This window comes from Trachypithecus francoisi, unplaced genomic scaffold, assembly GCF_009764315.1.
Source record: "Trachypithecus francoisi isolate TF-2019V2 unplaced genomic scaffold, Tfra_2.0 Lachesis_group4, whole genome shotgun sequence".
In the NCBI taxonomy this organism is placed as follows: domain Eukaryota; kingdom Metazoa; phylum Chordata; class Mammalia; order Primates; family Cercopithecidae; genus Trachypithecus; species Trachypithecus francoisi.
In genome coordinates, this window is record NW_022681469.1 from 111,316,841 (window position 1) to 111,340,082 (window position 23,242).

The following is a 23,242-nucleotide window of genomic DNA, read 5'->3' on the forward strand; positions in this document are numbered from 1 at the left end:
AGGGGTTGCAGAGCAAGCCAGGCTGGTGCAGTCCAGATCCTGAGAGAGACCAGCATGCTCTCTCTCTCACCCCTTCCCGCTACGGCTCCTGCCATGAAGCAGCCGTGCCCAGCCCCTGGGAGCGTTCACCCAGTACTCCCTCAAAGTGCCCAGGGCCTCCCCGTCAGCTCTGAGCCCACTCATGCCCCTGCCCTCTGCCATCCGGGGGAAGCCACAGCCTAGAAAGGAAAAGCAGCCAGGCACAGAGGCTGAGACACGGGGCAGGTATGGGACATGGGGCTCTGCGCCGGACCTCCCACCCCACTCACATGTCTGGCGAGTGCACGGTCTGCACGTGGCCGGCATATAGCAGCTTGTCGTCCATGGGGATGAGCACACGCAGGCCGTCCTTCAGCTCGTCCTTGTCGATGATGCAGGAGCGAGGGGCTGCAGGGGTCGGACCGTGAGGCAAGGCTGGAGCCGGGGCATCTGCGACACCTCTCCCTCCTCCCGTCACCCCCAAGTCATCCCCTTGGATTGGAGGCCCTGGTGCCGGGTGGGCCTGTGGGGCTGAGATGTGTGCACGTCTTTTGTCTGCCCGTGTGTGTACCTGTGCAGACCTGTGTGTACCAGTGGGCACACACAGGGTGCCGTGGGCAGCCCCTCTCCTCTCAGCCCCCTCCCCTGCTTGGCCCCAGATGTCTGCAAAGACCCCAGGCGGGTGTGAACCCAGGGATGAAAGGCTGCACGTGTTGTCTCTTCCCACCCCAAGGCAGCCTCTGGGACTGGCACGAAGCTCTGGGTTCCAGCCATCACCGGACACTCACAGCCACCATCCTCCATCATGACGTCCACCCCCCTTACTGCTGCCCTCAGCCAAACTTCTAGGACTTTCTTTTTATTTTATTTTATTTTATTTATTTATTTGAGATGGAGTTTCAATCTTGTTGCCCAGGCTGGAGTGCAATGGCACGATCTCGGCTCACTGCAACCTCTGCCTCCCGGGTTCAAGTGATTCTCCTGCCTCAGCCTCCCAAGTAGCTGGAATTACAGGCGTCTGCCACCACACCTCGCTAATTTTTGTATTTTTAGTAGAGACAGGGCTCTGCCATGTTAGCCAGGCTGGTCCCGAGCCCCTGACCTTGGGTGATCCACCCACCTCAGCCTCCCAAGTGCTGGGATTCCAGGTGTGAGCCACCGTGCCCGGCCTCCTTCTTTTTGTAAATAATTTTTTTCAGGACAGGCACAGTGGCTCACGCCTGTAATCCCAGCACTTTGGGAGGCTGAGGCAGGTAGATCATGAGGTCAAGAGATCAAGACCATCCTAGCCAACATGGTGAAACCCTGTTTCTACTAAAAACACAAATATTAGCCAGGCTTGGCAGCGCACACCTGTAGTCCCTGCTACTTGGGAGGCTGAGGCAAGAGGATTGCTTGAACCTGGGAGGCGGAGGCTGCAGTGAGCCGAGATCACGGCACTGTACTCCAGCCTGGATGACAGAGAGTGAGACTTCATCTCAATAATCATCATCATCATCATCATCTTTTCAGAGACAAGGTCTTGCTTGCTCTGTCATCCAGCCTAGAGTGCAGTGGCAAGATCATAGCTCACTGCAGCCTCGAGCTCCTGGGTTCAAGCCATCCTCCCACCTCAGCCTCCTGAGTAGCTGGGACTACGGGTGCACACCACCATGCCTGGCTAATTCTTTTATTTTTTGTAGAGACAGGGTCTCGCTATGTTGCCCAACTGATCTCGAACTCCTGGTTAGGTGATCCTCCTACCTCAGCCTCCCAAAGCACTGGGATTACAGGTGCAGGTGACCACACCCCACGTACCTCTGAGACTTTCCATCCACTTTTTCTTTCTGGTGGAAATGAATGCCCAGGGGCAAACTTCCCGATGGCGGTCAACTCTCATTGCCTCGGCCGTCTGCTCCCTCTCCCTGTGGGCGCCTCCCTTTCTCTGGAGCGCCCCTGACCTGGCACCTGGGCCTGCCCTCCCTTCTCAGTGGGACCTTTCACCTGGTCTGTCCCCAACATTCCCATTATGAATATAAAAAGACCCAGATGGCTCGCTGGGAGAGGGATGGTTGGGACCGCTGTATCCCTGCCTGTGCCTGCATAGAGCCCTCACGTGGCCTTGTCACAGGCAGAGTGGACTCCCCACGCCTTGACGCTGGGCTTGGCCACATGACTCTCAGGAGTGGCCGGGGCTCAATGCTGAGCCCAGGCCTCAAGAGAGCTCTTAGGCTCAACTTCTCCTCTTAAACCACGGGTCTGGCAGGATACACGACACACGCAGAGAGGACCACAGACATGGAGCAGCTGACCCCTGGCCAGCCCATCACTTCCGGGGCAAGGCCAGTGGGGGTCTGCACAGCCACCCAGCAGCCCTGCACGCCCCGAGATGCACACAGGTGGTGGCTGGTTGTCACATAGCGGCTGCTCACCAATGCAGCCTTGGGGTAGCCAACTCCTTCTCTCACTCGCTCCCCCATATACCCACAATCTTGCCTCTGGGTTACAGACCCCTGGGTCCCAGCCTGGGTGTGACTTCCTGGGGTGCCTCCCAGGCACCCCAGACTCGAGTCATCAAAACCCAGCACATGACCCTCTCTGACCCGGGTCTCAGGGACAGGGCCTCTGCCCACCCCCCCAAACCTGTCCTCACCCTTCCCTTCCCCTCTCATCTGCCTGCACCCCTGACCCTACCTCCCATCCAGTCTCCCTCCTAATGTGCACACCCTGCCCCGCCTCCCTCCCTGCTGCCCCTATGGCAGCCCCAGGCCACAGCCCACTCTCACCTGGACAGCACAGCCTCCTAACTGGACTCCCTGATTTCCCTGGGGCCCCCACTCATTCTCTGTGCAGCACCAGACAGCTTTTTTTTTTTTTTTTTTTGACAGTTTCGCTCTTGTTGCCCAGGCTGGAGTGCAGTGGCATGATCTTGGCTCACCGCAACCTCCGCCTCCCAGGTCCAAGCCATTCTCCCGCCCCAGCCTCCCTAATAGCTGGGATTACAGGCACCCGCTACCACACCCAGCTCATTTTTGTCTTTTCAGTAGAATCAGGGTTTCACCATGTTGGCCTGGCTGGTCTGGAACTCCTGACCTCAGGTGATCTGCCCATCTCGGTCTCCTAAAGTGCTGGGATTACAGGCATGGGCCACCACGCCCAGCCCAGACAGCTCATTTTAAAGTCAATCTTAGCATATCACATCTCCACATCCAACCTCAGAGAGCTTCTCACTTTCCTTGGGCCCAATACAGAACTCCTTCCCAAGCCCCGCAGGACCTGCCTCCTCCCTGGCCCCAAGGCGGCTCTCTTGCCCCATCTCCAGTGGACTGAGCTGCAGCCAGTCCAGCCTTCTCATCGACCAGGGTAACGGCCTCAGGACTTCTGCTCCTACGGTTCCCTGCCCTCAGCTAGCCCAGCCCTTCCGTCTCATGCCTTGCTCAGATCTGCCTTCCCCAGGGGAGGCTCCAGCAGCCCCGCCTGGCACATGCAGCATCACGGCCACTCACCCGGGGTCAGCGGCCGCTCCACGGCCCCGCCACGCGGTAGGTGCTCGTCCTCCGAGAAGCTTGAGTCCTGGTTGGGTTCAAAGTCCTCCTCGGCCGCCATGCTCTCCATCAGCTTGCTCACGGCGCCCCCCTTGCCGCGGTTCTGGGGACAGAGCACGGCCGACAAATGACTTAGGACCTGGCACGGGGCTCCTGACGAGCTAGGGACCCTCTCTGGAAACCTGGAGCCACAGTCAGGCCTCAGGGGGAATCTGTCATGTGCATGGCGGGGATCCCAGCTGGGGGCACCCCAGAGGCCAGGGGGAGGGTGAAATAGGCCTGAAACCCAGCTGGCCAGTGCTCAGTACTTGGTACTCAATACTCAGTACTCTGTGCTCAGTATCAACACTCAGTGCTCAGCACTCACTACCATACGTCTGGTTCATCACTACAGCGAGTGCCTCTGTTCCCTCTTTAAAGAAACTTCAGCAGCATCTCCAGCCACACCCGATGGGCTTCATGAAAAACCACTCGGGCAGGGGCTAGCAGGTGTGGGGAGTGGGCATGCCATCATCTGCCACTCAGGCTAAGAAATTCACCCAAACCTGAGGGCCCTGTGAGGACCTAGTGCTGGGCTGGGGGCCTGTCACCCAGGTCTCCTAGTCTCTGTTCCAGTGTCCCCCACCTCCGCTAGAGCAGGCATTTCCTGAGGACAGGAGCAGAGTCCCCAGTATCTCCTTATCCCTGGAGCACGGGGATGGCCAGGTCACCCCCATCAACTGCAACCTCTCTGAGCCACAGCTACAGGGAGGGTAAATACAGAGCAGCAGGTGGAGGCCCCTGCCCTGACCACAGGAGCATGGCTGAGCCCCCCACAGTGCTCCACCAGGGCACGGCAAGCCTCACCTCCTTCTTCACCTCCTTCCCTTTGGCCTTGGCCTTGCTCCTCTTGGCAGCGGTCAGGGAGCTGGCGTGAGGAGCCCTAGCCTCAGAGGGCAAGGCGGGAGCTCGGGGCGGCGGCAGCCCAGCTCCTGGCCCGGCCTCTTTCCCTTTCTTCTTCTGGAGGAGGAAGCAGCAGAGAGGTGACATCAGAGGGCAGGGAAAGTGCAGATAGCACCCCTGTCCCCTTCACTCACTCACTCCCCCAAGTTTTGTACCACCCCAAGTGTGCCCTCCCAGGAGGAACAAAATGCCCTTTCTCTCTCCCCCTACAAGAGTTTTTGGTTTGGGTTTTGTTTTTTTTTTTTTTGGAGACAGGGTCTCGCTTTGTTGCCCAGGCCAGAGGACAGTGGCGTCATCACCACTAAATGCAGCCTCGACCTCCTGGGCTCAGGTGATCCTCCCACCTCAGGCTCCTGAGTAGCTGGACTACAGATGCACACCACCACACCCAACTAAATTTTTATTTATTTATTTTTTTTAGAGACAGGGTCTTGCTATGTTGCCCAGGCTGCTCTCAAACTCCTGGCCTCAAGCAATCCTCCCGCCTTGGCCTTCCAAAGTGCTGGGATTACAGGCTGTTTTTAATGTTTATTATCTTATTACTAGTATTACTTGTTGCCCCCCTCTACCCAAAAAGACAACACTGAAGTGTATATATGTTGTGAGTTCCTCTCCAGTGACCCTCCTACCAACTCCACAGAGTCAGCTACTAGTAACAGCATGGTGTATCCTTCTAGAACTTTCTACAAGCACACACAACCCTGTAAATATGAAGGCTATGCAGACACAACCATGCATACACAGTATTAAAAAAAAAAAAAAACAAAACCACACACACACACAGGTAGGAATTTACCAACAGTCCTGCCTTGCAACGTTTCCCCTCTAACACCACTGACACATATAAAAGGAGCTTCATTTTAACAGCAGCCTATTGAGCCAAGGTATGGAGAAACCGTAATTCATTTACTTTAACCACCCCCGCGATGAGAAGGACCTGTAGGCTGCCTCTGTTTTTTTTTTTTTTTTTTGAGACGGAGTCTGGCTCTGTCGCCCAGGCTGGAGTGCGGTGGCCGGATCTCAGCTCACTGCAAGCTCCGCCTCCCAGGTTCACGCCATTCTCCTGCCTCCGCCTCCCAAGTAGCTGGGACTACAGGCGCCCGCCTCGTCGCCCGGCTAGTCTTTTGTATTCTTTAGTAGAGACGGGGTTTCACCGTATTAGCCAGGATGGTCTCGATCTCCTGACCTTGTGATCCGCCCGTCTCGGCCTCCCAAAGTGCTGGGATTACAGGCTTGAGCCACCGCGCCCGGCTGTTTTTTCACTCTCTGTTTTGCTGTTGTTTTTGAGACAGGGTCTCGCTCTATTGCCCAGGCTGGAGAGCCGTGGTGCAATGACAGCTCACTGTAGCCTCAACTTCCTGGGTTCAAGTGATCCTCCTGCTTCAGCCTCCCAAGTCACTGGGTCTACAGACATGCACCGCCATGCCCAGCTAAAAAGTCTACACTTTCTAAAAAGGACATGTCTAAAATGGCCATTAGCTGGGCATGGTGGGGGGTGCCTGTGATCTCAGCTACTTGGGTGGCTGAGGCAGAAGCATCACTTGCGTCCGGTAGGCAGAGGTTGCAGTGAGCCGAGATTGTGCCATTGCACTCCAGCCTGGGCAAAAAAGAGCGAAACTCCGTCTCAAAAATAAGATAGTTAAGAAAAAAAAAAACAAGGCCAGGCGTGGTGACTCATGCCTGTAATCCCAGCACTTTGGGAGGCCGAGGTCGGAGGATCACGACGTTAGGAGATCGAGACCATCCTGGCTAACATGGTGAAACCCCGTCTCTATTAAAAATACAATAAAATTAGCCGGGCGTGGTAGCGGGCGCCTGTAGTCCCAGCTACTTGGGAGGCTGAGGCAGGAGAAGAGCTTGAACTGGGAGGTGCAGGTTGCAGTGAGCCGAGATTGGGCCACTGCACTCCAGTTTGGATGACAGAGCGAGACTCTTTGTCAAAAAACAAACAGAACAAAAAAAAAAAAAAACAAATAACCAAGACCAGGAGAAGTAGAAAAGTAATAAATAAAGATAATAACGGTCAAATGTTACCAAGACAACAACAGAAGTCACAGCATCCATATCCAAAATGAAAGTCAAAGCAAAGAGCATTAAAAGAAAGAAAAAATGGCATGTTCTAGGGAAAAAGGGTATACAGTTTAATCCCCATTTTGGGGGGGGAATATATACGTGTGTGTGTGTGTGTGTGTGTGTGTGTGTGTGCGCGCGCACATGTGTTTTATTTTCTTGTTTCTGCTGAACTCTTTAATGCAAGTCATCCTTTTGGAATCAGAGGCATCTTAGGCGTTGAAGGAATGTTAGTGGCGCTATCTCCATATCTTTGGGATCTGTCATTAAGCAGATAGCTGCAGCTCCTGGTACATGTCCCTGCAGCTGTACCCACAAGGGAACAAAAGGAAATGACAGCAGAAAAAAAAAAAAAAAAAGGCCTGAGTGGATTTTTCTTTTCTTTATCTTCCAAATTACTGTTATAATCAGATAAAACCAGTAACTCTTTCTTTCCCTTTGATCAGAACACCCATGGCTGGGAGCCTTCCCCTACTTTTTTGTAAAAAAAATAAAATAAATAAGAAAATAACTTCCAACGTGATAGAAGCTCTGTACACAAAACAGAAACGCTCACTGCTTTGGTAATTACGACAGCAAAACACCACCACCACCCAAACCACCAAACGCCAGCAGGGTCAGTGGTGGCAGACAGGCAGGCGGTGGGATGGCATTCAACCATTCAAAAATACTGACAGCCAGGCGCGGTGGCTCACGCCTGTAATCCCAGCACTTTGGGAGGCCAAGGCAGGTGGATCACTTGAGGCCAGGAGTTCAAGGCCATCCCAGCCAACATGGTGAAATCCCATCTCCACTAAAAATACAAGAATTAGCCAGGCGTGAGGGCATGTGCCTATAATCCCAGCTACTTGGGAGGCTGAGGCAAGAGAATCGCTTGAACCCGGGAGGCAGAGGTTGCAGTGAGCTGAAGTCGTGCCACTGCACTCCAGCCACAAGAGTGAGACTCTGTCTCAAAAAACAAACAAACAAAAATACCGATGGCCAGGCGTGGTGGCTCATGCCTGTAATCCCAGCACTGTGGGAGGCTAAGGCAGGAGGATTGCTTAAGTCCAGGGGTTTGAGACCAGCCTGGGCAACATAAGGAGACCCCACCCCATCTGCACAAAAATATATATTTTTTTAATTAGTCAGACATGGTGGTATACACCTGTAATCCCAGCACTTTAGGTGGTCGAGGCAGAAGGATCACTTGAGCCCAAGAGTTTGAACCAGCCTGAGCAACACAGTGAGACCACTGTCCCTTTTTTTTTTTTTTTTTGAGACAGAGTCTCGCTCTGTCACCCAGGCTGGAGTGCAGTGGCACAATCTCAGCTCACTGAAACCTCCGCCTCCCAGGTTCAAGCGATTCTTCTGCCTCAGCCTCCCAAGTAGCGACTACAGGCACCCACCACCATGCCCAGCTAATTTTTTTGTATTTTTTTAAGTACAGGCAGGGGTTCACCATATTGGCCAGGCTGGTCTCGAACTCCTGACCTCGTGATCTACCCGCCTTGGTCTCCCAAAGTGCTGGGATTACAGGTATGAGCCATCGCACCTGGCCGAGACCACCATCTCTTATTAAAAAAAAAATTAGCAAGCTGTGGTGGCGTGTACCTGTGGTCCCACCTACTCAGAGGAGACTGAGGCAGGAGAACTGCTTAAACTTGGAAATTCGAGGCTGCAGTGAGCTACAGTTGCCACTGCACTCCAGACTGGGCAACAGAGCAAGACTCTGTCTCTTATAAATGAATACAATAAAAATATAGACAGAAGGCCAGGCGTGGTGGCTCATGCCTATAATCTCAACACTTTGGGAGGCTGAGGTGGGCGGATCACCTGAGGTCAGGAGTTCGAGATGAGACTGGCCAATATGGCGAAACCTTGTCTCTATTGAAAACACAAAAGTTAGCAGGGCATGGTGGTGAACGCCTGTAATCCCAGCTACTCGGGAGGCTGAGGCAAGAGAATCGCTTGAACCTGGGAGGCAGAGGTTTCAGTGAACCAAGATCTCACCACTGTACTCCAGTCTGGGCAGTGGGACAGATTCTGTCTTTTTTAAAAAAAAAAAAAAAAAAAGATAGAAAATAAAAGTTAAAGCCCGTCCCATGTGGCAGTACACATGATATAACACAGACTGAACCAAGTCTGAAAAGCAGAATACAGCCGGGCACGGTGGCCCGTGACTGTAATCTCAGCACTTTGGGAGGCTGAGGTGGGCAGATCATTTGAGGTCAGGAGTTCGAGATCAGCCTGACCAACATGGTGACACCATGTTTCTACTAAAATACAAAAATTAGCTGGGCATGGTGGTGGGCATCTGTAATCTCAGCTACTCGGGAGGCTGAGGCAGGAGAGCTGCTTGCTTGAACCCAAGAGGCGGAGGCTGCAGTGAGCTGAGATCGCACCACTGCACTCCAGCCTGGACGAAAGAGCAAGACTATGTCTCAAAAAACAAACAAACAAACAAAAAGAATCGTCTATGTGTGAAACCGTGAAGAAGGAAAAACACCCGTGCTAGTTCTGCTGTTGCACCTCAAGCTGTAAGTTACAGCCACGGTACCTGATTGCTTATAATAGAGGGTTTAGTATTATCCATGGTGGTCTTAGGCATCCACAGGGCTCCTTAGAACATATCCTCCACAGCTAAGGGGGGAATACTGTATGAAAGTATATTTCAAAAAAATGTTGGGCCGGGTGTGGTGGCTCACACCTATAATTTCAACCCTTTGGGAGGCTGAGGTGAGTGAACTGCTTGAGCCCAGGAGTTCAAGACCAGCCTGGGCAACATAGTGAGATCCTGTCTCCACAAAAAATTTTAAAAAATTAGCCAGGCAGGCTGGGTGTGGTGGCTCATGCCTGTAATCCCAGCACTTTGAGAGGTCGAGGTGGGTGGATCACCTGAGGTCAGGAGTTTGAGACCAGCCTGGCCAACATGGAGAAGCCCTGCCTCTATTAAAAATACAAAAATTGGCCAGGTGTAGTGGCGCACACCTGTAATCCCAGCTACTTGGGAGGCTGAGGCAGGATAATCGCTTGAACCCAGGAGGCAGACGTTGCAGTGAGCTGAGATCATGCCATTGCACTCCCACCTGAGCAACAGAGCAAGACTCCGTCTCAAAAAAAAAAAAATTAGCCAGGCATGCTGGCACACATGTATAGTCTTAGCTACTCCAGAGGCTGAGGTGGGTAGATCACCTGAGCCTGGGAGGTGGAGGCTGCAGTGAGCCATGACTGCACCACTGTATTCCAGCATGGGCAACAGAGGGAGACCTTGTCTCAAAAAACAAACAAAAAACATTAACAGTGTCTGTTCTTGGGATGCTGGGATGTGGGGTGATTTTCCTTGGGTGTTTGAGCCTCTGTTTGTCAACAAGGAATCCGTTCTGTTCCAGGTTCCTGCTACACTATTGAAAGGCAGACACTGGGTGAGCCTCTGGTATTATAGCTGGATATAACAGCTGGGTATTCAGCTGTTCAGATGCCAGGAACTGGAAACCCTGGGCTCCAACAGAAGGAACTCCTGGGAAACGCCCAAAGAGGCAGTGCAGCTCCGCGGTTAAGGAGCCAGAACTGAAGCTACGTCCCCAGTGTTCAAAGTCCTGCTCTATTGATCATTCGCTGCTGGAACCTTGGACAGAAAGCTGTCCTTTTTATTTTTGATTTTGTTTTTTTTTGAGACGGAGCCTCACTCTGTCGCCCAGGCTGAAGTGCAGTGGCGCAAACTCGGCTCACTGCAACCTCTGCCTCCCAGATTAAAGCGATTCTCCTGCCTCAGCCTCCAGAGTAGCTGGGACTACAAGGCGCCCCCTACCACGCCTAGCTAATTTTTTTATTTTTATTTTTAGTAGAAATGGAGTTTCACCATGTTGACCAGGTTGGTCTTGAACTCCTGACCTCAGGTGATCTGCCCACCTCGGCCTCCCAAAGTGCTGGGATTACAGGCGTGAGCCACTGCATCCAGCCCTTTTTTTTTTTTTTTTTGAGATGGAGTCTCGCTCTGTCGCCCAGGCTGGAGTACAGTGACCGGATCTCAGCTCACTGCAAGCTCCGCCTCCCAGGTTTACGCCATTCTCCTGCCTCGGCCTCCCGAGTAGCTGGGACTACAGGCGCCCACCACCTCGCCCGGCTAGTTTTTTGTATTTTTAGTAGAGATGGGGTTTCACCATGTTAGCCAGGATGGTCTTGATCTCCTGACCTTGTGATCCACCCGTCTCGGCCTCCCAAAGTGCTAGGATTACAGGCTTGAGCCACCGCACCCGGCCACCTTTTTCTTTATTTTGAGACAGAGTCTTGGGCTCTGTTGCCCAGGCTGGAGTGAGGCAGTACGATCATAGCTCACTGCAGCCTTTACCTCCTAGGCTCAAGTAATCTCTCTGCCTCAGCTTCCAGAGTAGGTGGGACTACAGTAACTTGCCACCACCACTCTCAGCTAATTGTATTTTTTTTTTTTTTTTTTTTTGGTAGAGGCAGGGTCTTGCTATGTTGCCCAGGCCAGTCTCAAAACTCCTGGCCTTAAGGGATCCTCCCACCTCAAAGTGCTGGGATTGCAGGTCTGAGCCACCACAGCCAGTCTGGTGCCTGTCAGTATGTGAGCCACCTATAGAGTGTGGTTCATAGGAGGAACCCACTTCACACAGTCCTGCACGTTAAGTGTGCGCGGTGAAGGGGTTAGAACATGTCTGGGCCTACTATGTGCAACTTGGTAGCATTGTTTATTTTTGGAGACAGAGTCTCACTCTGTCGCCCAGGCTGGAGGGCAGTGGTGTGATCTCAGCTCACTGCAACCTCCGCCTCCTGGGCTCAAGAGATTCTCCTGCCTCAGCCTCCCGAGTAGCTGGGATTACAGGTGCCTGCCACCATGCCCAGCTAATTTTTGTAGTTTTAGTAGAGACAGGATTTTGTCACGTTGGCCAGGCTGGTCTCAAACTTCTGACCTCAAGTGATCCACCGGCCTTGGCCTCCCAAAGTGCTGGGATCACAGGCGTGAGCCACTGCGCCTGGCTGGATCATTATTATTGTTACTAATTGTTGATACCTGTCCTGCAAGGCCTTCAAAACCCTGAGATGGCCTCTGCCACGAGGAGACAAGAGCACAAATCCAAGGTGCCTATGGATGGTGCTTAGACTGGTCACTTCCTCGCTACTACCCCTTTGTCAGGAAATCAATGTGACTCTCATCTTTTTTGTGATTTTCTCTAGAATGTTATTGTTATTTGAGGGTTCGTCCTACATCAAGGGCTCAGGGTGGAGAGGCCTGAATCAGAACACCGTTAAAACCTAGCTGTTAAGTCTGAATGCATCCGAATAAGAGGAGGAAGCAACTGGCCATCAGCTTCCTAGTGGCCAGTGCAAAAAGGGTAACAGGTCCAATTATCATAAAGTTGTCAAAAAGCAAGTTTTCTTACTCTGTGGTGTTCACGGAGAGAATTTAGGAAATCTGTAAATGGGTAGGAAAGAAAATGCCACCTGTATTTTCATATTTTAATCTTTAAAAAAATGGGGTTTTCCTTCAAGTGAGAGTAGTGGCCACAAAACCACAAAAGTACCAGCAGCGCCGGTGACTTTGCCACCTATGGAAACCACGGAGTCTTGCAGCACACAACAGTTAACTGCAGGGACCTTAAATCATCCTTTACACTCATTGCTTCAGAAGTACAGCACTAGCCGGGCGCGGTGACTCACGCCTGAAATCCCAGCACTCTGAGAGGCTGAGGCAGGGGAACAGTTTGAAACCAGCCTGGGCAACGCAGCAAGACCTTGTCTATACTTAAAATTTAAAAATTAGCTGGGCATGGTGGTGTGCACCTGTAGTCCCAGCTACTCAGGGGGCTGAGGTGGGAGGACTGCTTGATTCCAGGAGTTCAAGGTCACAGTGAACCATGATCACAGCACTTCCCTCTGGCCTGGGTGACAGAGTGAGACTCTGTCTTTAAAATATAAAATAATAAAATTTTAAGTATGGTATTTACTAGACCTACTGCCAGATGTGTTTATTAATTAAATACATCCCTAAAGGAACATATAGGTACCATATCACAGAAGGTCTTTCCAATATTTTGGTAACGGTGGTCAATATCACTGTCTTCCTTTGGGGTTCCAGGTTTGTTTTTTTTTTTTTTCTTTTTTTTCCTTTTTGAGACAGAGTCTCGCTCTGCCGCCCAGGCTGGAGTGCAGTGGCGCAATCTCGGCTCACTGCAAGCCCCGCCTCCCGGGTTCACGCCATTCTCCTGCCTCAGCCTCCTCCAGGTATTTTATTCACTTTTTAAAGTCATCTTCTGAGACAGAAGAAGAGAGAGTAAAGACCTCTGTAAGAAATGGGTGGCTAAGCATGGTGGCTCATGCCTGTAATCTCAACATCTTGGGAGGTTGGGGCAGGAGAATCGCTAAAAGTCAGGAGTTCAAGATCAGCCCAGGCAACACGGCGAGATCTCATCTCTACAAAAAATAAATTAGCCGGCTGCAGTGATATGTGCCTGAAAATCCAGCTATTTGGGAGGCTGAGGCAGGAGGACTGCTAGAGGCCAGGAGATGAAGGCTTCAGTGAGCCATGATCAGGCCACTGCACTCCAGCCTGGTGACAGAGCAAGACTTGACTCTTAAGAAACAAAGGAACAGGTGCCCAGCTCCTCCTGTGGCTGAGTCCTAGCAGGGGCTCTGGGCGGGCCTGGAGCCGAGTCCGAGTCCCTTAACAGTGAAGCCGCTTCCCTAGGCTGGGAGGGGAGGGGGCCCCTCCCTCACCGAACCCCAGGGACCCTTCTGCGGCTCCCCTCCCCACGCGGCCCCTACCTTCCTGGGGTCCTTCCTGTCCTTTGCACGCCCGGCGTCCTTGCGCGGGCTCAGGGGGCCGCCCTTGGCGCAGCGGCTGGCCTTGGTGGCGGGCGCGGTGCTGGTGGGCGCAGGTGCAGCAGCTGAGGCGTCGTGCAGGAAGATGCGCTCGCTGCGGCGCCGCGTCCACAGGTCGTCGTCGCTGGCCTCGGGCCCCGCCTCGAAGCCAGGCTCCTTGGGACCCCGCAGCTTCCGGGCCTTGCGCCCCTTCTCCACCGCCAGCTTGGCCTTGTCAGGGCTGCTGGGGCCGGGGCCGCGGGCACCAGGCGTGGGTGGGGCTAGAGAGGGTCCTGGTTCCCCCAGTCCCTTCTTGGGCCGCAGCAGCCCCGCAGGCGACCGCTTGCGCACCTTGACCTCGCTTTCCGAGTCAGTGTACTCGAACTCTGTTCCTGAACGCGGGAGGAGAGCGTGCTGGTCACAAGCTCCTCGTGGGGACCCAACCCCATGGGCACCATTCCTCCCCCGCAGGACCTCCCCGCTGATGGCAGCGCTTCCCCCGTTTCCAGGAGAGGAAACTGAGGCCCAGAGAAGAAGGACTCAGGAGGCCCACGCCTGTCCCTACTATGCCCGTCCTCACCCACCTCCGCTGCCCGGACGCTGCTCCCAGCCCCTCGCCCCATGGAAAGATCCTGGGCCCCTTGAGCTCCTCCGAGGCCCCATGTGACTTGTGGAAATCCCAGAAGCCAGGGCAGCTGGGCGGGGCGGGCCGGCCCCACACCTGCAGGGCAGCAGCCCTCTAAGGCAGGCGGGCGGGGAAATCCGCAGAGAAGCCCCAAGCCCCACTCGCCTTCTCTCCCCTGTTCTTGGTGCTCCCTGTCAGAGCTGGGTGGTCCCAGGAATCGTCCACTCCCACTGCCCTCTCTACACGACAGGGCCACCCCAACAGCCCTCCTTCCACCCCAGGCCCCACCCATTGCACAGCCAAGGCCCTGCTTCCCTCTGTCCTGGATCCTGGGTCCCAGCCCCTGGGCTCCTTGAACGCACAGCCTCTTGAGCACAGGTTGCCCAGCACTTGCTCAGCACCTATCATCCCCACTCACTCCCAGCTGCAAGCTCTGCTCTCTGCCATCCCCTCTGCACAGAGCACCAGCTCCCCCGACCTCTCCTTGGAACAGCGCTAAGTCCTTCAGAAGGAGATCCACCCCACACCCCGGGAAGTCCTCTCTGGCCACACCTCTGTTGTCACAGACAATGCCACACCTTAGCATTTCTGTCCATGCCCAGGTCCCAGCTTATCCCAGCCTGCCCTGCCCCTGGGAAGCAGATCCCTGAGTTCTCTGGGATCTCTAGCTGAAGCCCCAGGTCAGAGCTGGTATCCAGAAAGAGCGTGTGAGTAGAGGCGTGGGCGGCACTGCTCCCCAGAACAGGGGCTCCAAGGTGCCTTCACTCAGGGATGCAATCTCTGTGACAGACCCTTGTGTTAACAACCTCAGGGAGAGCCAGTGGTCTGCCTTAAATCCTCCAGCACAGGAGCCGAAAAGCCAAGGCCCAATCCCAGGCCTACTGACCCTGGGGACAGCCGTGAGAGGCTTGCCCTGCACTGCCCTGGCAGAGGAAGTCACAGCAACAGGGGCCGGCGGGGGCTGCCCAGTAGGAAAGAGTCACCGACAAAGTGTAATGAGCCTATTCATTAATCTTTTTTTTTTTTTCCCTTGAGACGGAGTCTCGCTCTGTCGCCCAGGCTGGAGTATAGTGGTGCAATCTTGGCTTACTGCAAGCTCCGCCTCCTGGGTTCACGCCATTCTCCTGCTTCAGCCTCCTGAGTAGCTAGGACTACACGCACCCGCCACCACGCCCAGCTAAGTTTTTTTTGGATTTTTTTTCCTGTATTTTTAGTAGAGACGGGGTTTCACCGTGTTAAGCAGGATGGTCTCGAACTCCTAACCTTGTGATCCACCTGCCTTGGCCTCCCAAAGTGCTGTGATTACAGGCGTGATCATTAATATTTTGCCAACAGACTTCCCAACTTCCCACGGTGCAGGGAGGCAGCAAGGGGCTTTTGAGGCTGATGTGGGTGCAGGCCACAAGCTTGAGAGCTCTGCTCTGGGTATGATGGAATGAGGTACCACCCGGTAACAGTCCCCCTGGAGATCCACTGGAACACCTGGCTTACATAATCCTTCACAGGCCCATTGTGTATGGTTCAAGGAGGGACAATGGACAGAGAGGAGGGTCGTGTGGAATGCAGAGTGAAGTCACAGGAGGCAGATCTCCCTGCACCCTCTACCCTGGCACTAGACATGGTCTTCTTGGCACACACAGCAGGGAAGGTGGGGCCCACATGGAAAAGAAATAGCATCCCACTGACCTCAGCACCAGGAAAGAGAAGTCTAGAAACTGGCAACACAGAAGAGAATAGAAAGGGAGCCGGAGGCCAGGCACAGGGGCTCATGCCTGTAACCCCAGCACTTTGGGAAGTCAAGGTGGGCGGATCACCTGAGGTCAGGAGTTCAAGACCAGCCTGGCCAACATGGTGAAACCCGGTCTCTACTAAAAATACAAAAATTAGCCAGGCACGGTGGCATGCGCCTATAGTCCCAGCTACTTGGGAGGCTGAGGCAGGAGAACCACTTGAATCCGGAGGCAGAGGTTGTAGTAAGCAGAGATTATACCACTGCATTCCAGCCTAGGCGACAGAGTGAGAATCTGACTCAAAAAAAAAAAAAATTGGGAGCCAGAGGCCAGGCGCGGTGGCTCACACCTGTAATCTCAGCACTTTGGGAGGCCAAGGCGGGTGGATCACAAGGTCAGGAGTTCAAGACCAGCCTGGCCAATAGGGGGAAATCCCATCTCTAATAAAAATACAAAAATTAGCCAGGCATGGTGGTGCACACTGTACTCCTAGCTACTCAAGAGGCTGAGACAGGAGAATCACCTGAACGCAGGAGGCAGAGATTGCAGTGAGCAGAGATCATGCCATTGCACTCCAGTCTGGGTGACAGTGAGACTCCGTCTCAAAAAAAAAAAAAAAATTAGAAAGGGAGCCAGAGAGGGGTCCCCATGTGCTCTCTCTCTCCCCCATGTCTCTGAATGGCCCTGAAACTACCTACACACAGAACAGACTCCAAGCAGCCCAGGGCTCAGCAAAAAGTGATCTGAACAGAGGCCAGAGACACCACCCAAGAAATTGGACTTCAAGCCCTACCAAGGAAATATCTGCTAAAATAAAGGAGATAATAGTCACTGGAAAAAAAAAAAAAAAAAAGGCATTCTGACTCTCCACAACCTCAGCCCCACAATGTCCAAGATACAATCCAAAATTACGAGACAAGGCCAGGCACGGTGGCTCACACCTATAATCCCAGCACTTTGGGGAGGTCAAAGTGGGCAGATCACTTGAGGTGAGGAGTTTGAGACCAGCCTGGCCAACATGGCAAAACCCCACCTCTACAAAAAATACAAAAATTATCTGGGCGTGGTGGCATGCATCTGTAATTCCAGCTACTGGGGAGGTTGAGGCATAAGAATCACTTAAACCCAGGAGGCAGAGTTTGCAGTAAGCAGAGATCACACCACTGCACTCCAGCCTGGGCAACAGAGTGAGACTCTGTCTCAAAAAAAAAAAATTACTAGACAAATCAAGAACCAAGAAAATGCATCACATTCCAGAGAGAAAAGAAAAGCAACTGAACCTGACCCTGAGATGAACCACATGTTGGAACGAACAGCAAAGGCTTCTGAAATCCTCAAAGAGGTAAAATAAAACTTGTTTTCAAGGCATGAAAATCTCACCAGAGAAATAGGAAGGACTAACAGAAACAACAGAAAAGAAGCAAATGAACTAACTTTAAGTACAGAACTGGCTAGGCACAGCGGCTCACACCTGTAATCCCAGAACTTTGGGAGACTGACGTGGGAGGATCCCTTGAGGTCAGGAGGTCATGAGTTCAAGACCAGCCTGGGCAACATAGTGAGACTCTGTCTCTACAAAAAATACAATAATTAGCCAGTCATGGTGGCACGCACCTGTGGTCCCAGTTACTCAGGAGGCAGAGGTGGGAGGATCACCTGAGCCCAGGAGGTTGAGGCTTTAGTGAGCCATGACTGTGCTCCTGCATTCCAGCCTGGGTGACAGAGCAAGACCCTGTCTCAAACAACACAAAGAAATTATAAAACTAAGAAGTACAATTTCAGAAATAAAAAACCCATGGAGGGGATCTAAGGGCTGAATGGATATGATTAAGAGAAAAGTGAGGCCAAGCACGGTGGCTCATACCTGTAATCCCAGCACTTTGGGAGGCCAAGACGGGCGGATCACAAGGTCAGGAGATCGATACCATCCTGGCTAACGTGGTGAAACCCCGCCTCTACTAAAAATACAAAAAATTAGCTGGGTGCGGTGGCGGGCGCCTGTAGTCTCAGCTACTCGGGAGGCTGAGGCAGGAGAATGGCGTGAACCCTGGAGGCGGAGCTTGCAAAATGATCAGAGATCACGCCACTGCACTCCAGCCTGGGCAACAGAGCGAGACTCCGTCTCAATTAAAAAAAAAAAAAAAAAGAGAGAAAAGTGAGTTTGTGAGTTTGGGTGTGGGGGAACCAGCCTCAGGGAACTGTCAGATAACAAATGGTCAAATGTATGTTAAACAGGAAAAGAAAGAATAAGAAAAAATGCTTGAAGATTTGTTTTTCCTCAATAGCTGAAATCTTCCCAAACTTGATGACAAACAGAAACTTGCAGATGTAGGGTATCAGATGAACACCAAGCAAAATAAACACAAACAACTCCGCCACAAGGAACGCCACAGTCAAACGGCTGACAAAGATAAACACGAACCCCCAGGAATAACAAGAAAAATGTAACCTATGACTTCCAAAACAATCGTTTGATTAATGGCAAACTTCTCATCAGAAACCAGAGGCCAGAAAAGAGCAGAATATCTTCTAAGTGCTCAAAAGAAGAAAAAACTGTCAACCCAAAATCCAATATCCAGTAAAAATATCATTCAAGAATGAAGGTGAAATAGAAACATTTTCAGGTAAAAGAACACTAAGAGGCCGGGCGTGATGACTCACGCCTATAATCCCAACCACTTGGGAGGCTGAGGCAAGAGAATCACTTGAACCCAGAAGGTGGAGGTTGCAGTAAGTCAAGATCGCGCCATTGTACTCCAGCCTGGGTGACAGAGTGAGACTGTCTCAACAACAACAAAAAAAGGGAACACCAAGAAAATTCCTCACCAGCAGCTCTACAAGGCAAAACTGCTAAATGAAGTTCTTTGGGCTGAAACTGCAAGAAAACTGGAATCCTCAGACAAGAATGAAAAGCAACAGAAATAATAAATATCTGAATAAATACAAAAGACTTTGTTCACTTTTCCTCTTAATTTCCTTATAAGCCATTTAAATGATTAAAACTAAGTTTGTGGCCGGGTGCGGTGGCTCATGCCTGTAATCCCAGCACTTTGGGAGGCTGAAGCGGGTGGATCATGAGCTCAGGAGTTCAAGACCAGACTGGCCAAGATGGTGACACCCCGTCTCTACTAAAAATAAAAAAATTAGCCAGGCGAGGTGGCAGGTGCCTGTAATCCCAGCTACTTGGGAGGCTGAGGCAGGAGAATCGCTTGAACCCGGGAGGCAGAGGTTGCAGTGAGCCGAGATCGCACCACTCCACTTCAGCCAAGAGACAGAGTGAGACTCTGTCTAAAAAAAAAAAAAAACTAAGTTTGTAACATTGTCTTCAGGAGTTGATACCATGTGAAGAAGTATTACATATAATATAAAATAGGAGGTATGATATGGACTGATAAAGTTGCAAGATTTCTGTATTTTATGTGAAAAAAACACACGATATGTGGATGTGAAATAAAACACATAAGTGGATGTGAAATAAAACACATGATAAGTGGATGTAAAAAGTTAGGAATGTATATTGTTATCTCTATTTTCTATTTTTAAAATGACAAAATGATACTGAGAAAGCTAACAGGAAAATTAAAATGGAATTCTTAAACATATTCAAATAAATCTGTTTAAAAGGCAGCAAAGGAGAACCAAAAACTAGACAAAAAACTAAAGACTAAGACACTAATAAATTGAAAGGCACAGCATGAAAAAGGTATACCATGCAAACAGGAACCAAGAGAGCTGGAGTGGCTATACTAACAACAAGCCAAATAGACTTTTTAAGACAAAAATTGTTACTAGCAACAAAGAAGAACATTCTAAAATGATAAAAGGGGCCGGGCGTGGTGGCGCAGGCCTGTAATCCCAGCACTTTGGGAGGCCAAGGTGGGCGGATCAGCTGAGGTCAGGACCAGCCTGGGCAACAGGCAGAGAGAGGTTGCAGTGAGCTGAGAGTGTGTCACTGCACTCCAGCCTGGGCAACACTGTGTTTAAAAAAAAAAAAGAGTTGGGCGCGGTGGCTCATGCCTGGAATCCCAGCACTTTGGAAGGCGGAGGCAGGTGGATCACCTGAGGTCGGGAGTTTGAGACCAACCTGACCAACATGGAGAAACCCCACCTCTACTAAAAGTACAAAGTTAGCCGGGCGTGGTGGCTCATGCCTGCAATCCCAGCTACTTGGGAGGCTGCGCAGGAGAATCGCTTGAATCCAGGAGGAGGAGGTTGCGGTGAACCGAGATCACGCCATTGCACTCCAGCCTGGGCAACGAGAGCGAAACTCCGTCTCAAAAGAAAAAAGAAAAGGCATTCTGACTCTCCACAACCTCAGCCCAACGTCCAAGACACAATCCAAAATTACTAGACAAGGCCAGGCACGACGGCTCACACCTGTAGTCCCAGCACTTTGAGAGGCCAATGAGGGCAGATCACTTGAGGACAGGAGTTCGAGACCAGCCTGGGCAACAGAGCGAGACCTCTTCTCTACAAAAAATTGCAACTGTTTTGGGGCTCCATGAACAGTACTCATATAAGATGGGAAACTTCACTGATAAATGTGTTTTTTTTTTCTTTTTTGTTTGAGATGGAGCCTCACTTTATTGCCCAAGCTGAAGTACAGTGGTACAGTCTCGGCTCACTGCAACCTCCACCTCCCAGGCTCAAGCAACTCTCATGCCACAGCCTCCCAAGAAGCTGGGATTACAGATGCCCACAACCACGCCTGGCTAATTTTTATATTTTTAGTACAGATGGGCTTTCCCCATGTTGGCCAGGCTGGTCTCGAACCCCTGACCTCTGATGGTCCATCTGCCTCGGCCTCCCAAAGCGCTGGGATTACAGGCGTGAGCTATCATGCCTGGCTCGATGTGTGTTCTCTTTTAGACAGAGTGTCACTCTTGTCACCCAGGCTGAAGTGCAGTGCAATGGCCCGATCTCTGCTCACTGCAAACTCCGCCTCCCAGGTTCAAGATTCTCCTGTCTCAGCCTCCAGAGTAGCTGGGATTACAGGCGCCCACCACTACACCTGGATAATTTTTGTATTTTTAGTAGAGATGGGGTTTCACCGTGTTGGTCAGGCTGGTCTTGAACTCCTGACCTCAAGTGATCCAGCCACCTCGGCCTCCCAAAGTGCTGGGATTACAGGCGTGAGCCTCCGCACCCAGCCATATGTTCTTTATATAGCAAGGAAGAAAAAAAAAAAAAAGTGTGTGTTGCCTGCTCCACCAACCGGCCTTCCTCATCTCTCTCCCTCTCCTTGGACCTCCCTATTCCCTGAAGCACAATACTGAAATTAGGTCAATTAATCCTACAATGGCCTCTAAATGTTCAAGTGAATTGAAGAGTCACCTGCCTCTCACTTTAAATTGAAAGCTAGGAATGATTAAACTTAGTGAGGAAGGCTTAAGCCAGTCAAAAGCCAAGATAGCCTAAAAGCAAGGCCTCTTGTGCCAAATAGCCAGGCTACGAATGCAAAGAAAAAGTTCTTGAAGGAAATTTAAAGTGCTCTGGTGAACACACAAATAAGAAAGTGTAACCAGCTCATTGCTGACATGGAGAAAGTTTGAGTGATCTGGAGAGAAGATCAAACCACCCTCAATATTCCCTTAAGCCAAAAGCCAAATCCTCATCCACAGCAAGGCCCCAACTTTCTTCAATTCTGTGAAGGCTGAGAGAGGTGAGGAAGCTGCAAAGGAAAAGTCTGCAGCCAGCAGAGACAGTCTCATGAGGTGTAAGGAAAGAAGCTGTCAGTCGGGCGCAGTGGTTCACGCCTGTCATCCCAGCACTTTGGGAGGCCAAGGCGGGCAGATCATTTGAACTCAGGAGTTCAAGACTAGCCTGGCCAACGTGGTGAAACTCCATCTCTACTAAAAAAATACAAACATTAGCCAGGCGTGGTGGCGGGTGCCTGTAATCCCAGCTACTGGGGAGGCTGAGGCAGGAGAATCACTTGAACCCAGGAGGCAGAGGTTGCAGTGAGCAGAGATTCCACCACTGCGTTCCAGCCTGGGCAACAGAGTGAGATCTCCATCTCAGAGAAAAAAAAAAAGGAAAGAAGCCGTCTCCATAACATAAAAATGCAAGGACAAGCAGCCAGTGCTGATGGAGAAGCTGCAGCGAGTTCTCCAGAAGATTCAGCTGGGGTCACCGATTAAAGTGGCTACACCAACCAACAGATTTGCAATGTGGACACAACAGGCTTCCGCTGGAAGCAGATGCCATCTAAGGCTTTCATTGACAGAGAGGAGAAGTCAGTGCCTGGTTTCAAAGCTTCAAAGGACAGCCCGACTCTTGTTGGGGGCTAATGCAGCTGGGGACTTTAAGTTGAAGCCAATGCTCATTTACCATTCTGAAAACCCCCGGGCCTTAAGAATGATGCTAAATCTCCTCTGCCAGTGCTCTACCAGTGCAACAACAGGCCGGGCGCGGTGGCTCATGCCTATAATCCCAGCACTGTGGGAGGCTGAGGCGGGCAGATCATGAGGTCAGGAGATCGAGACCATCCTGGCTAACACAGTGAAATCCTGTCTCCAGTAAAAATACAAAAATAGTTAGCTGGGCGTGGTGGCGGGCGCCTGTAGTCCCAGCTACTCGGGAGGCTGAGGCAGGAGAATGGCGCGAACCCAGGAGGCGGAGCTTGCAGTGAGCCGAGATGGCGCCACTGCACGCCAGCCTGGGTGACAGAGCGAGACTCCCTCTCAGAAAGAAAAAAAAAAAAAAGGCAACAACAAAGCCTTGGTAACAGCACCTCAGTTCACAGCATGATTTACTGAATATTTTAAGCCTGCTGTTGAGACCTATTGTTCAGGAAAAAAAATTCATTTCAAAATATTACTGCTCATTGACAATGTACCTTGTCATCCAAGAGCTCTGAGGGAGACGTACAAGGAGATGAATGTTGGTTCCATGCCTGCTAGCACGGCACGCATTCTGTAGCCCATAGATCAAGGAGCAATTTTGACTTTCAAGTCTCATTACTTAAGGAATATAATTTATAAGGCTATAGCTGCCACAGATGATGATTCCTCTGATGGATCTGGGCAAAGTAAATGGAAAACCTTCTGGAAAGAATTCACTATTCTAGGCCAGGTGCAGTGGCTCACGCCTGTAACACCAGCACTTTGGGAGGCCGACGCAGGTGGATCATTTGAGGCCAGGAATTCCAGACCAGCCTGGCCGACATAGCAAAACCCTGCCTCTACTGAAAGTACAAAAATCAGCCGGGCATGGTGGCAGGCATCTGTAATCCCAGCTACTCGGGAGGCTGAGGCACAAGAATCACTTGAACAAGGGAGGCGGAAGTTGCAGTGAGCCGAGATCGCAACGCTGCATTCCAGCCTGGGCGACATAGCGAGACTCAGTTTCAAAAAAAAAAAAAAGAAGTTGATTCCAACCCTTGTGGACAACTATGAAAGGCTCAAGACTTCACTGGAGGAAGTTACTGCAGACGTGGTGGAAACAGCAAGGGAACTCAAGTTAAGAGTGAAGCCTGGAGATGGGACTGAATTGTTGCAATGTCATGATCAATTTGAAAAGACGAGGAGCCA

The 23,242-nt window shown here is 51.5% G+C and overlaps 1 protein-coding gene across 9 annotated transcripts in view; it reads right to left on the reverse strand.

Moving 5' to 3' along the window:
- The window catches only part of TNRC18 (trinucleotide repeat containing 18), a 123,355-nt gene that overhangs the window by 14,657 nt on the left and 85,456 nt on the right, over positions 1–23,242 (reverse strand). For 7 of the 9 annotated variants that reach the window (XM_033193086.1, XM_033193083.1, XM_033193085.1 and 4 more), the window contains 4 exons: positions 13,320–13,747; positions 4,389–4,541; positions 3,504–3,645; positions 309–549 (listed from right to left, as the gene is read on the reverse strand). In XM_033193086.1, coding sequence (XP_033048977.1) covers positions 309–549; positions 3,504–3,645; positions 4,389–4,541; positions 13,320–13,747 — 964 coding nt within the window. The remainder of the gene's footprint in view (positions 1–308; positions 550–3,503; positions 3,646–4,388; positions 4,542–13,319; positions 13,748–23,242) is intronic. The other 2 variants (XM_033193084.1, XM_033193087.1) reach the window with 2 other exon arrangements.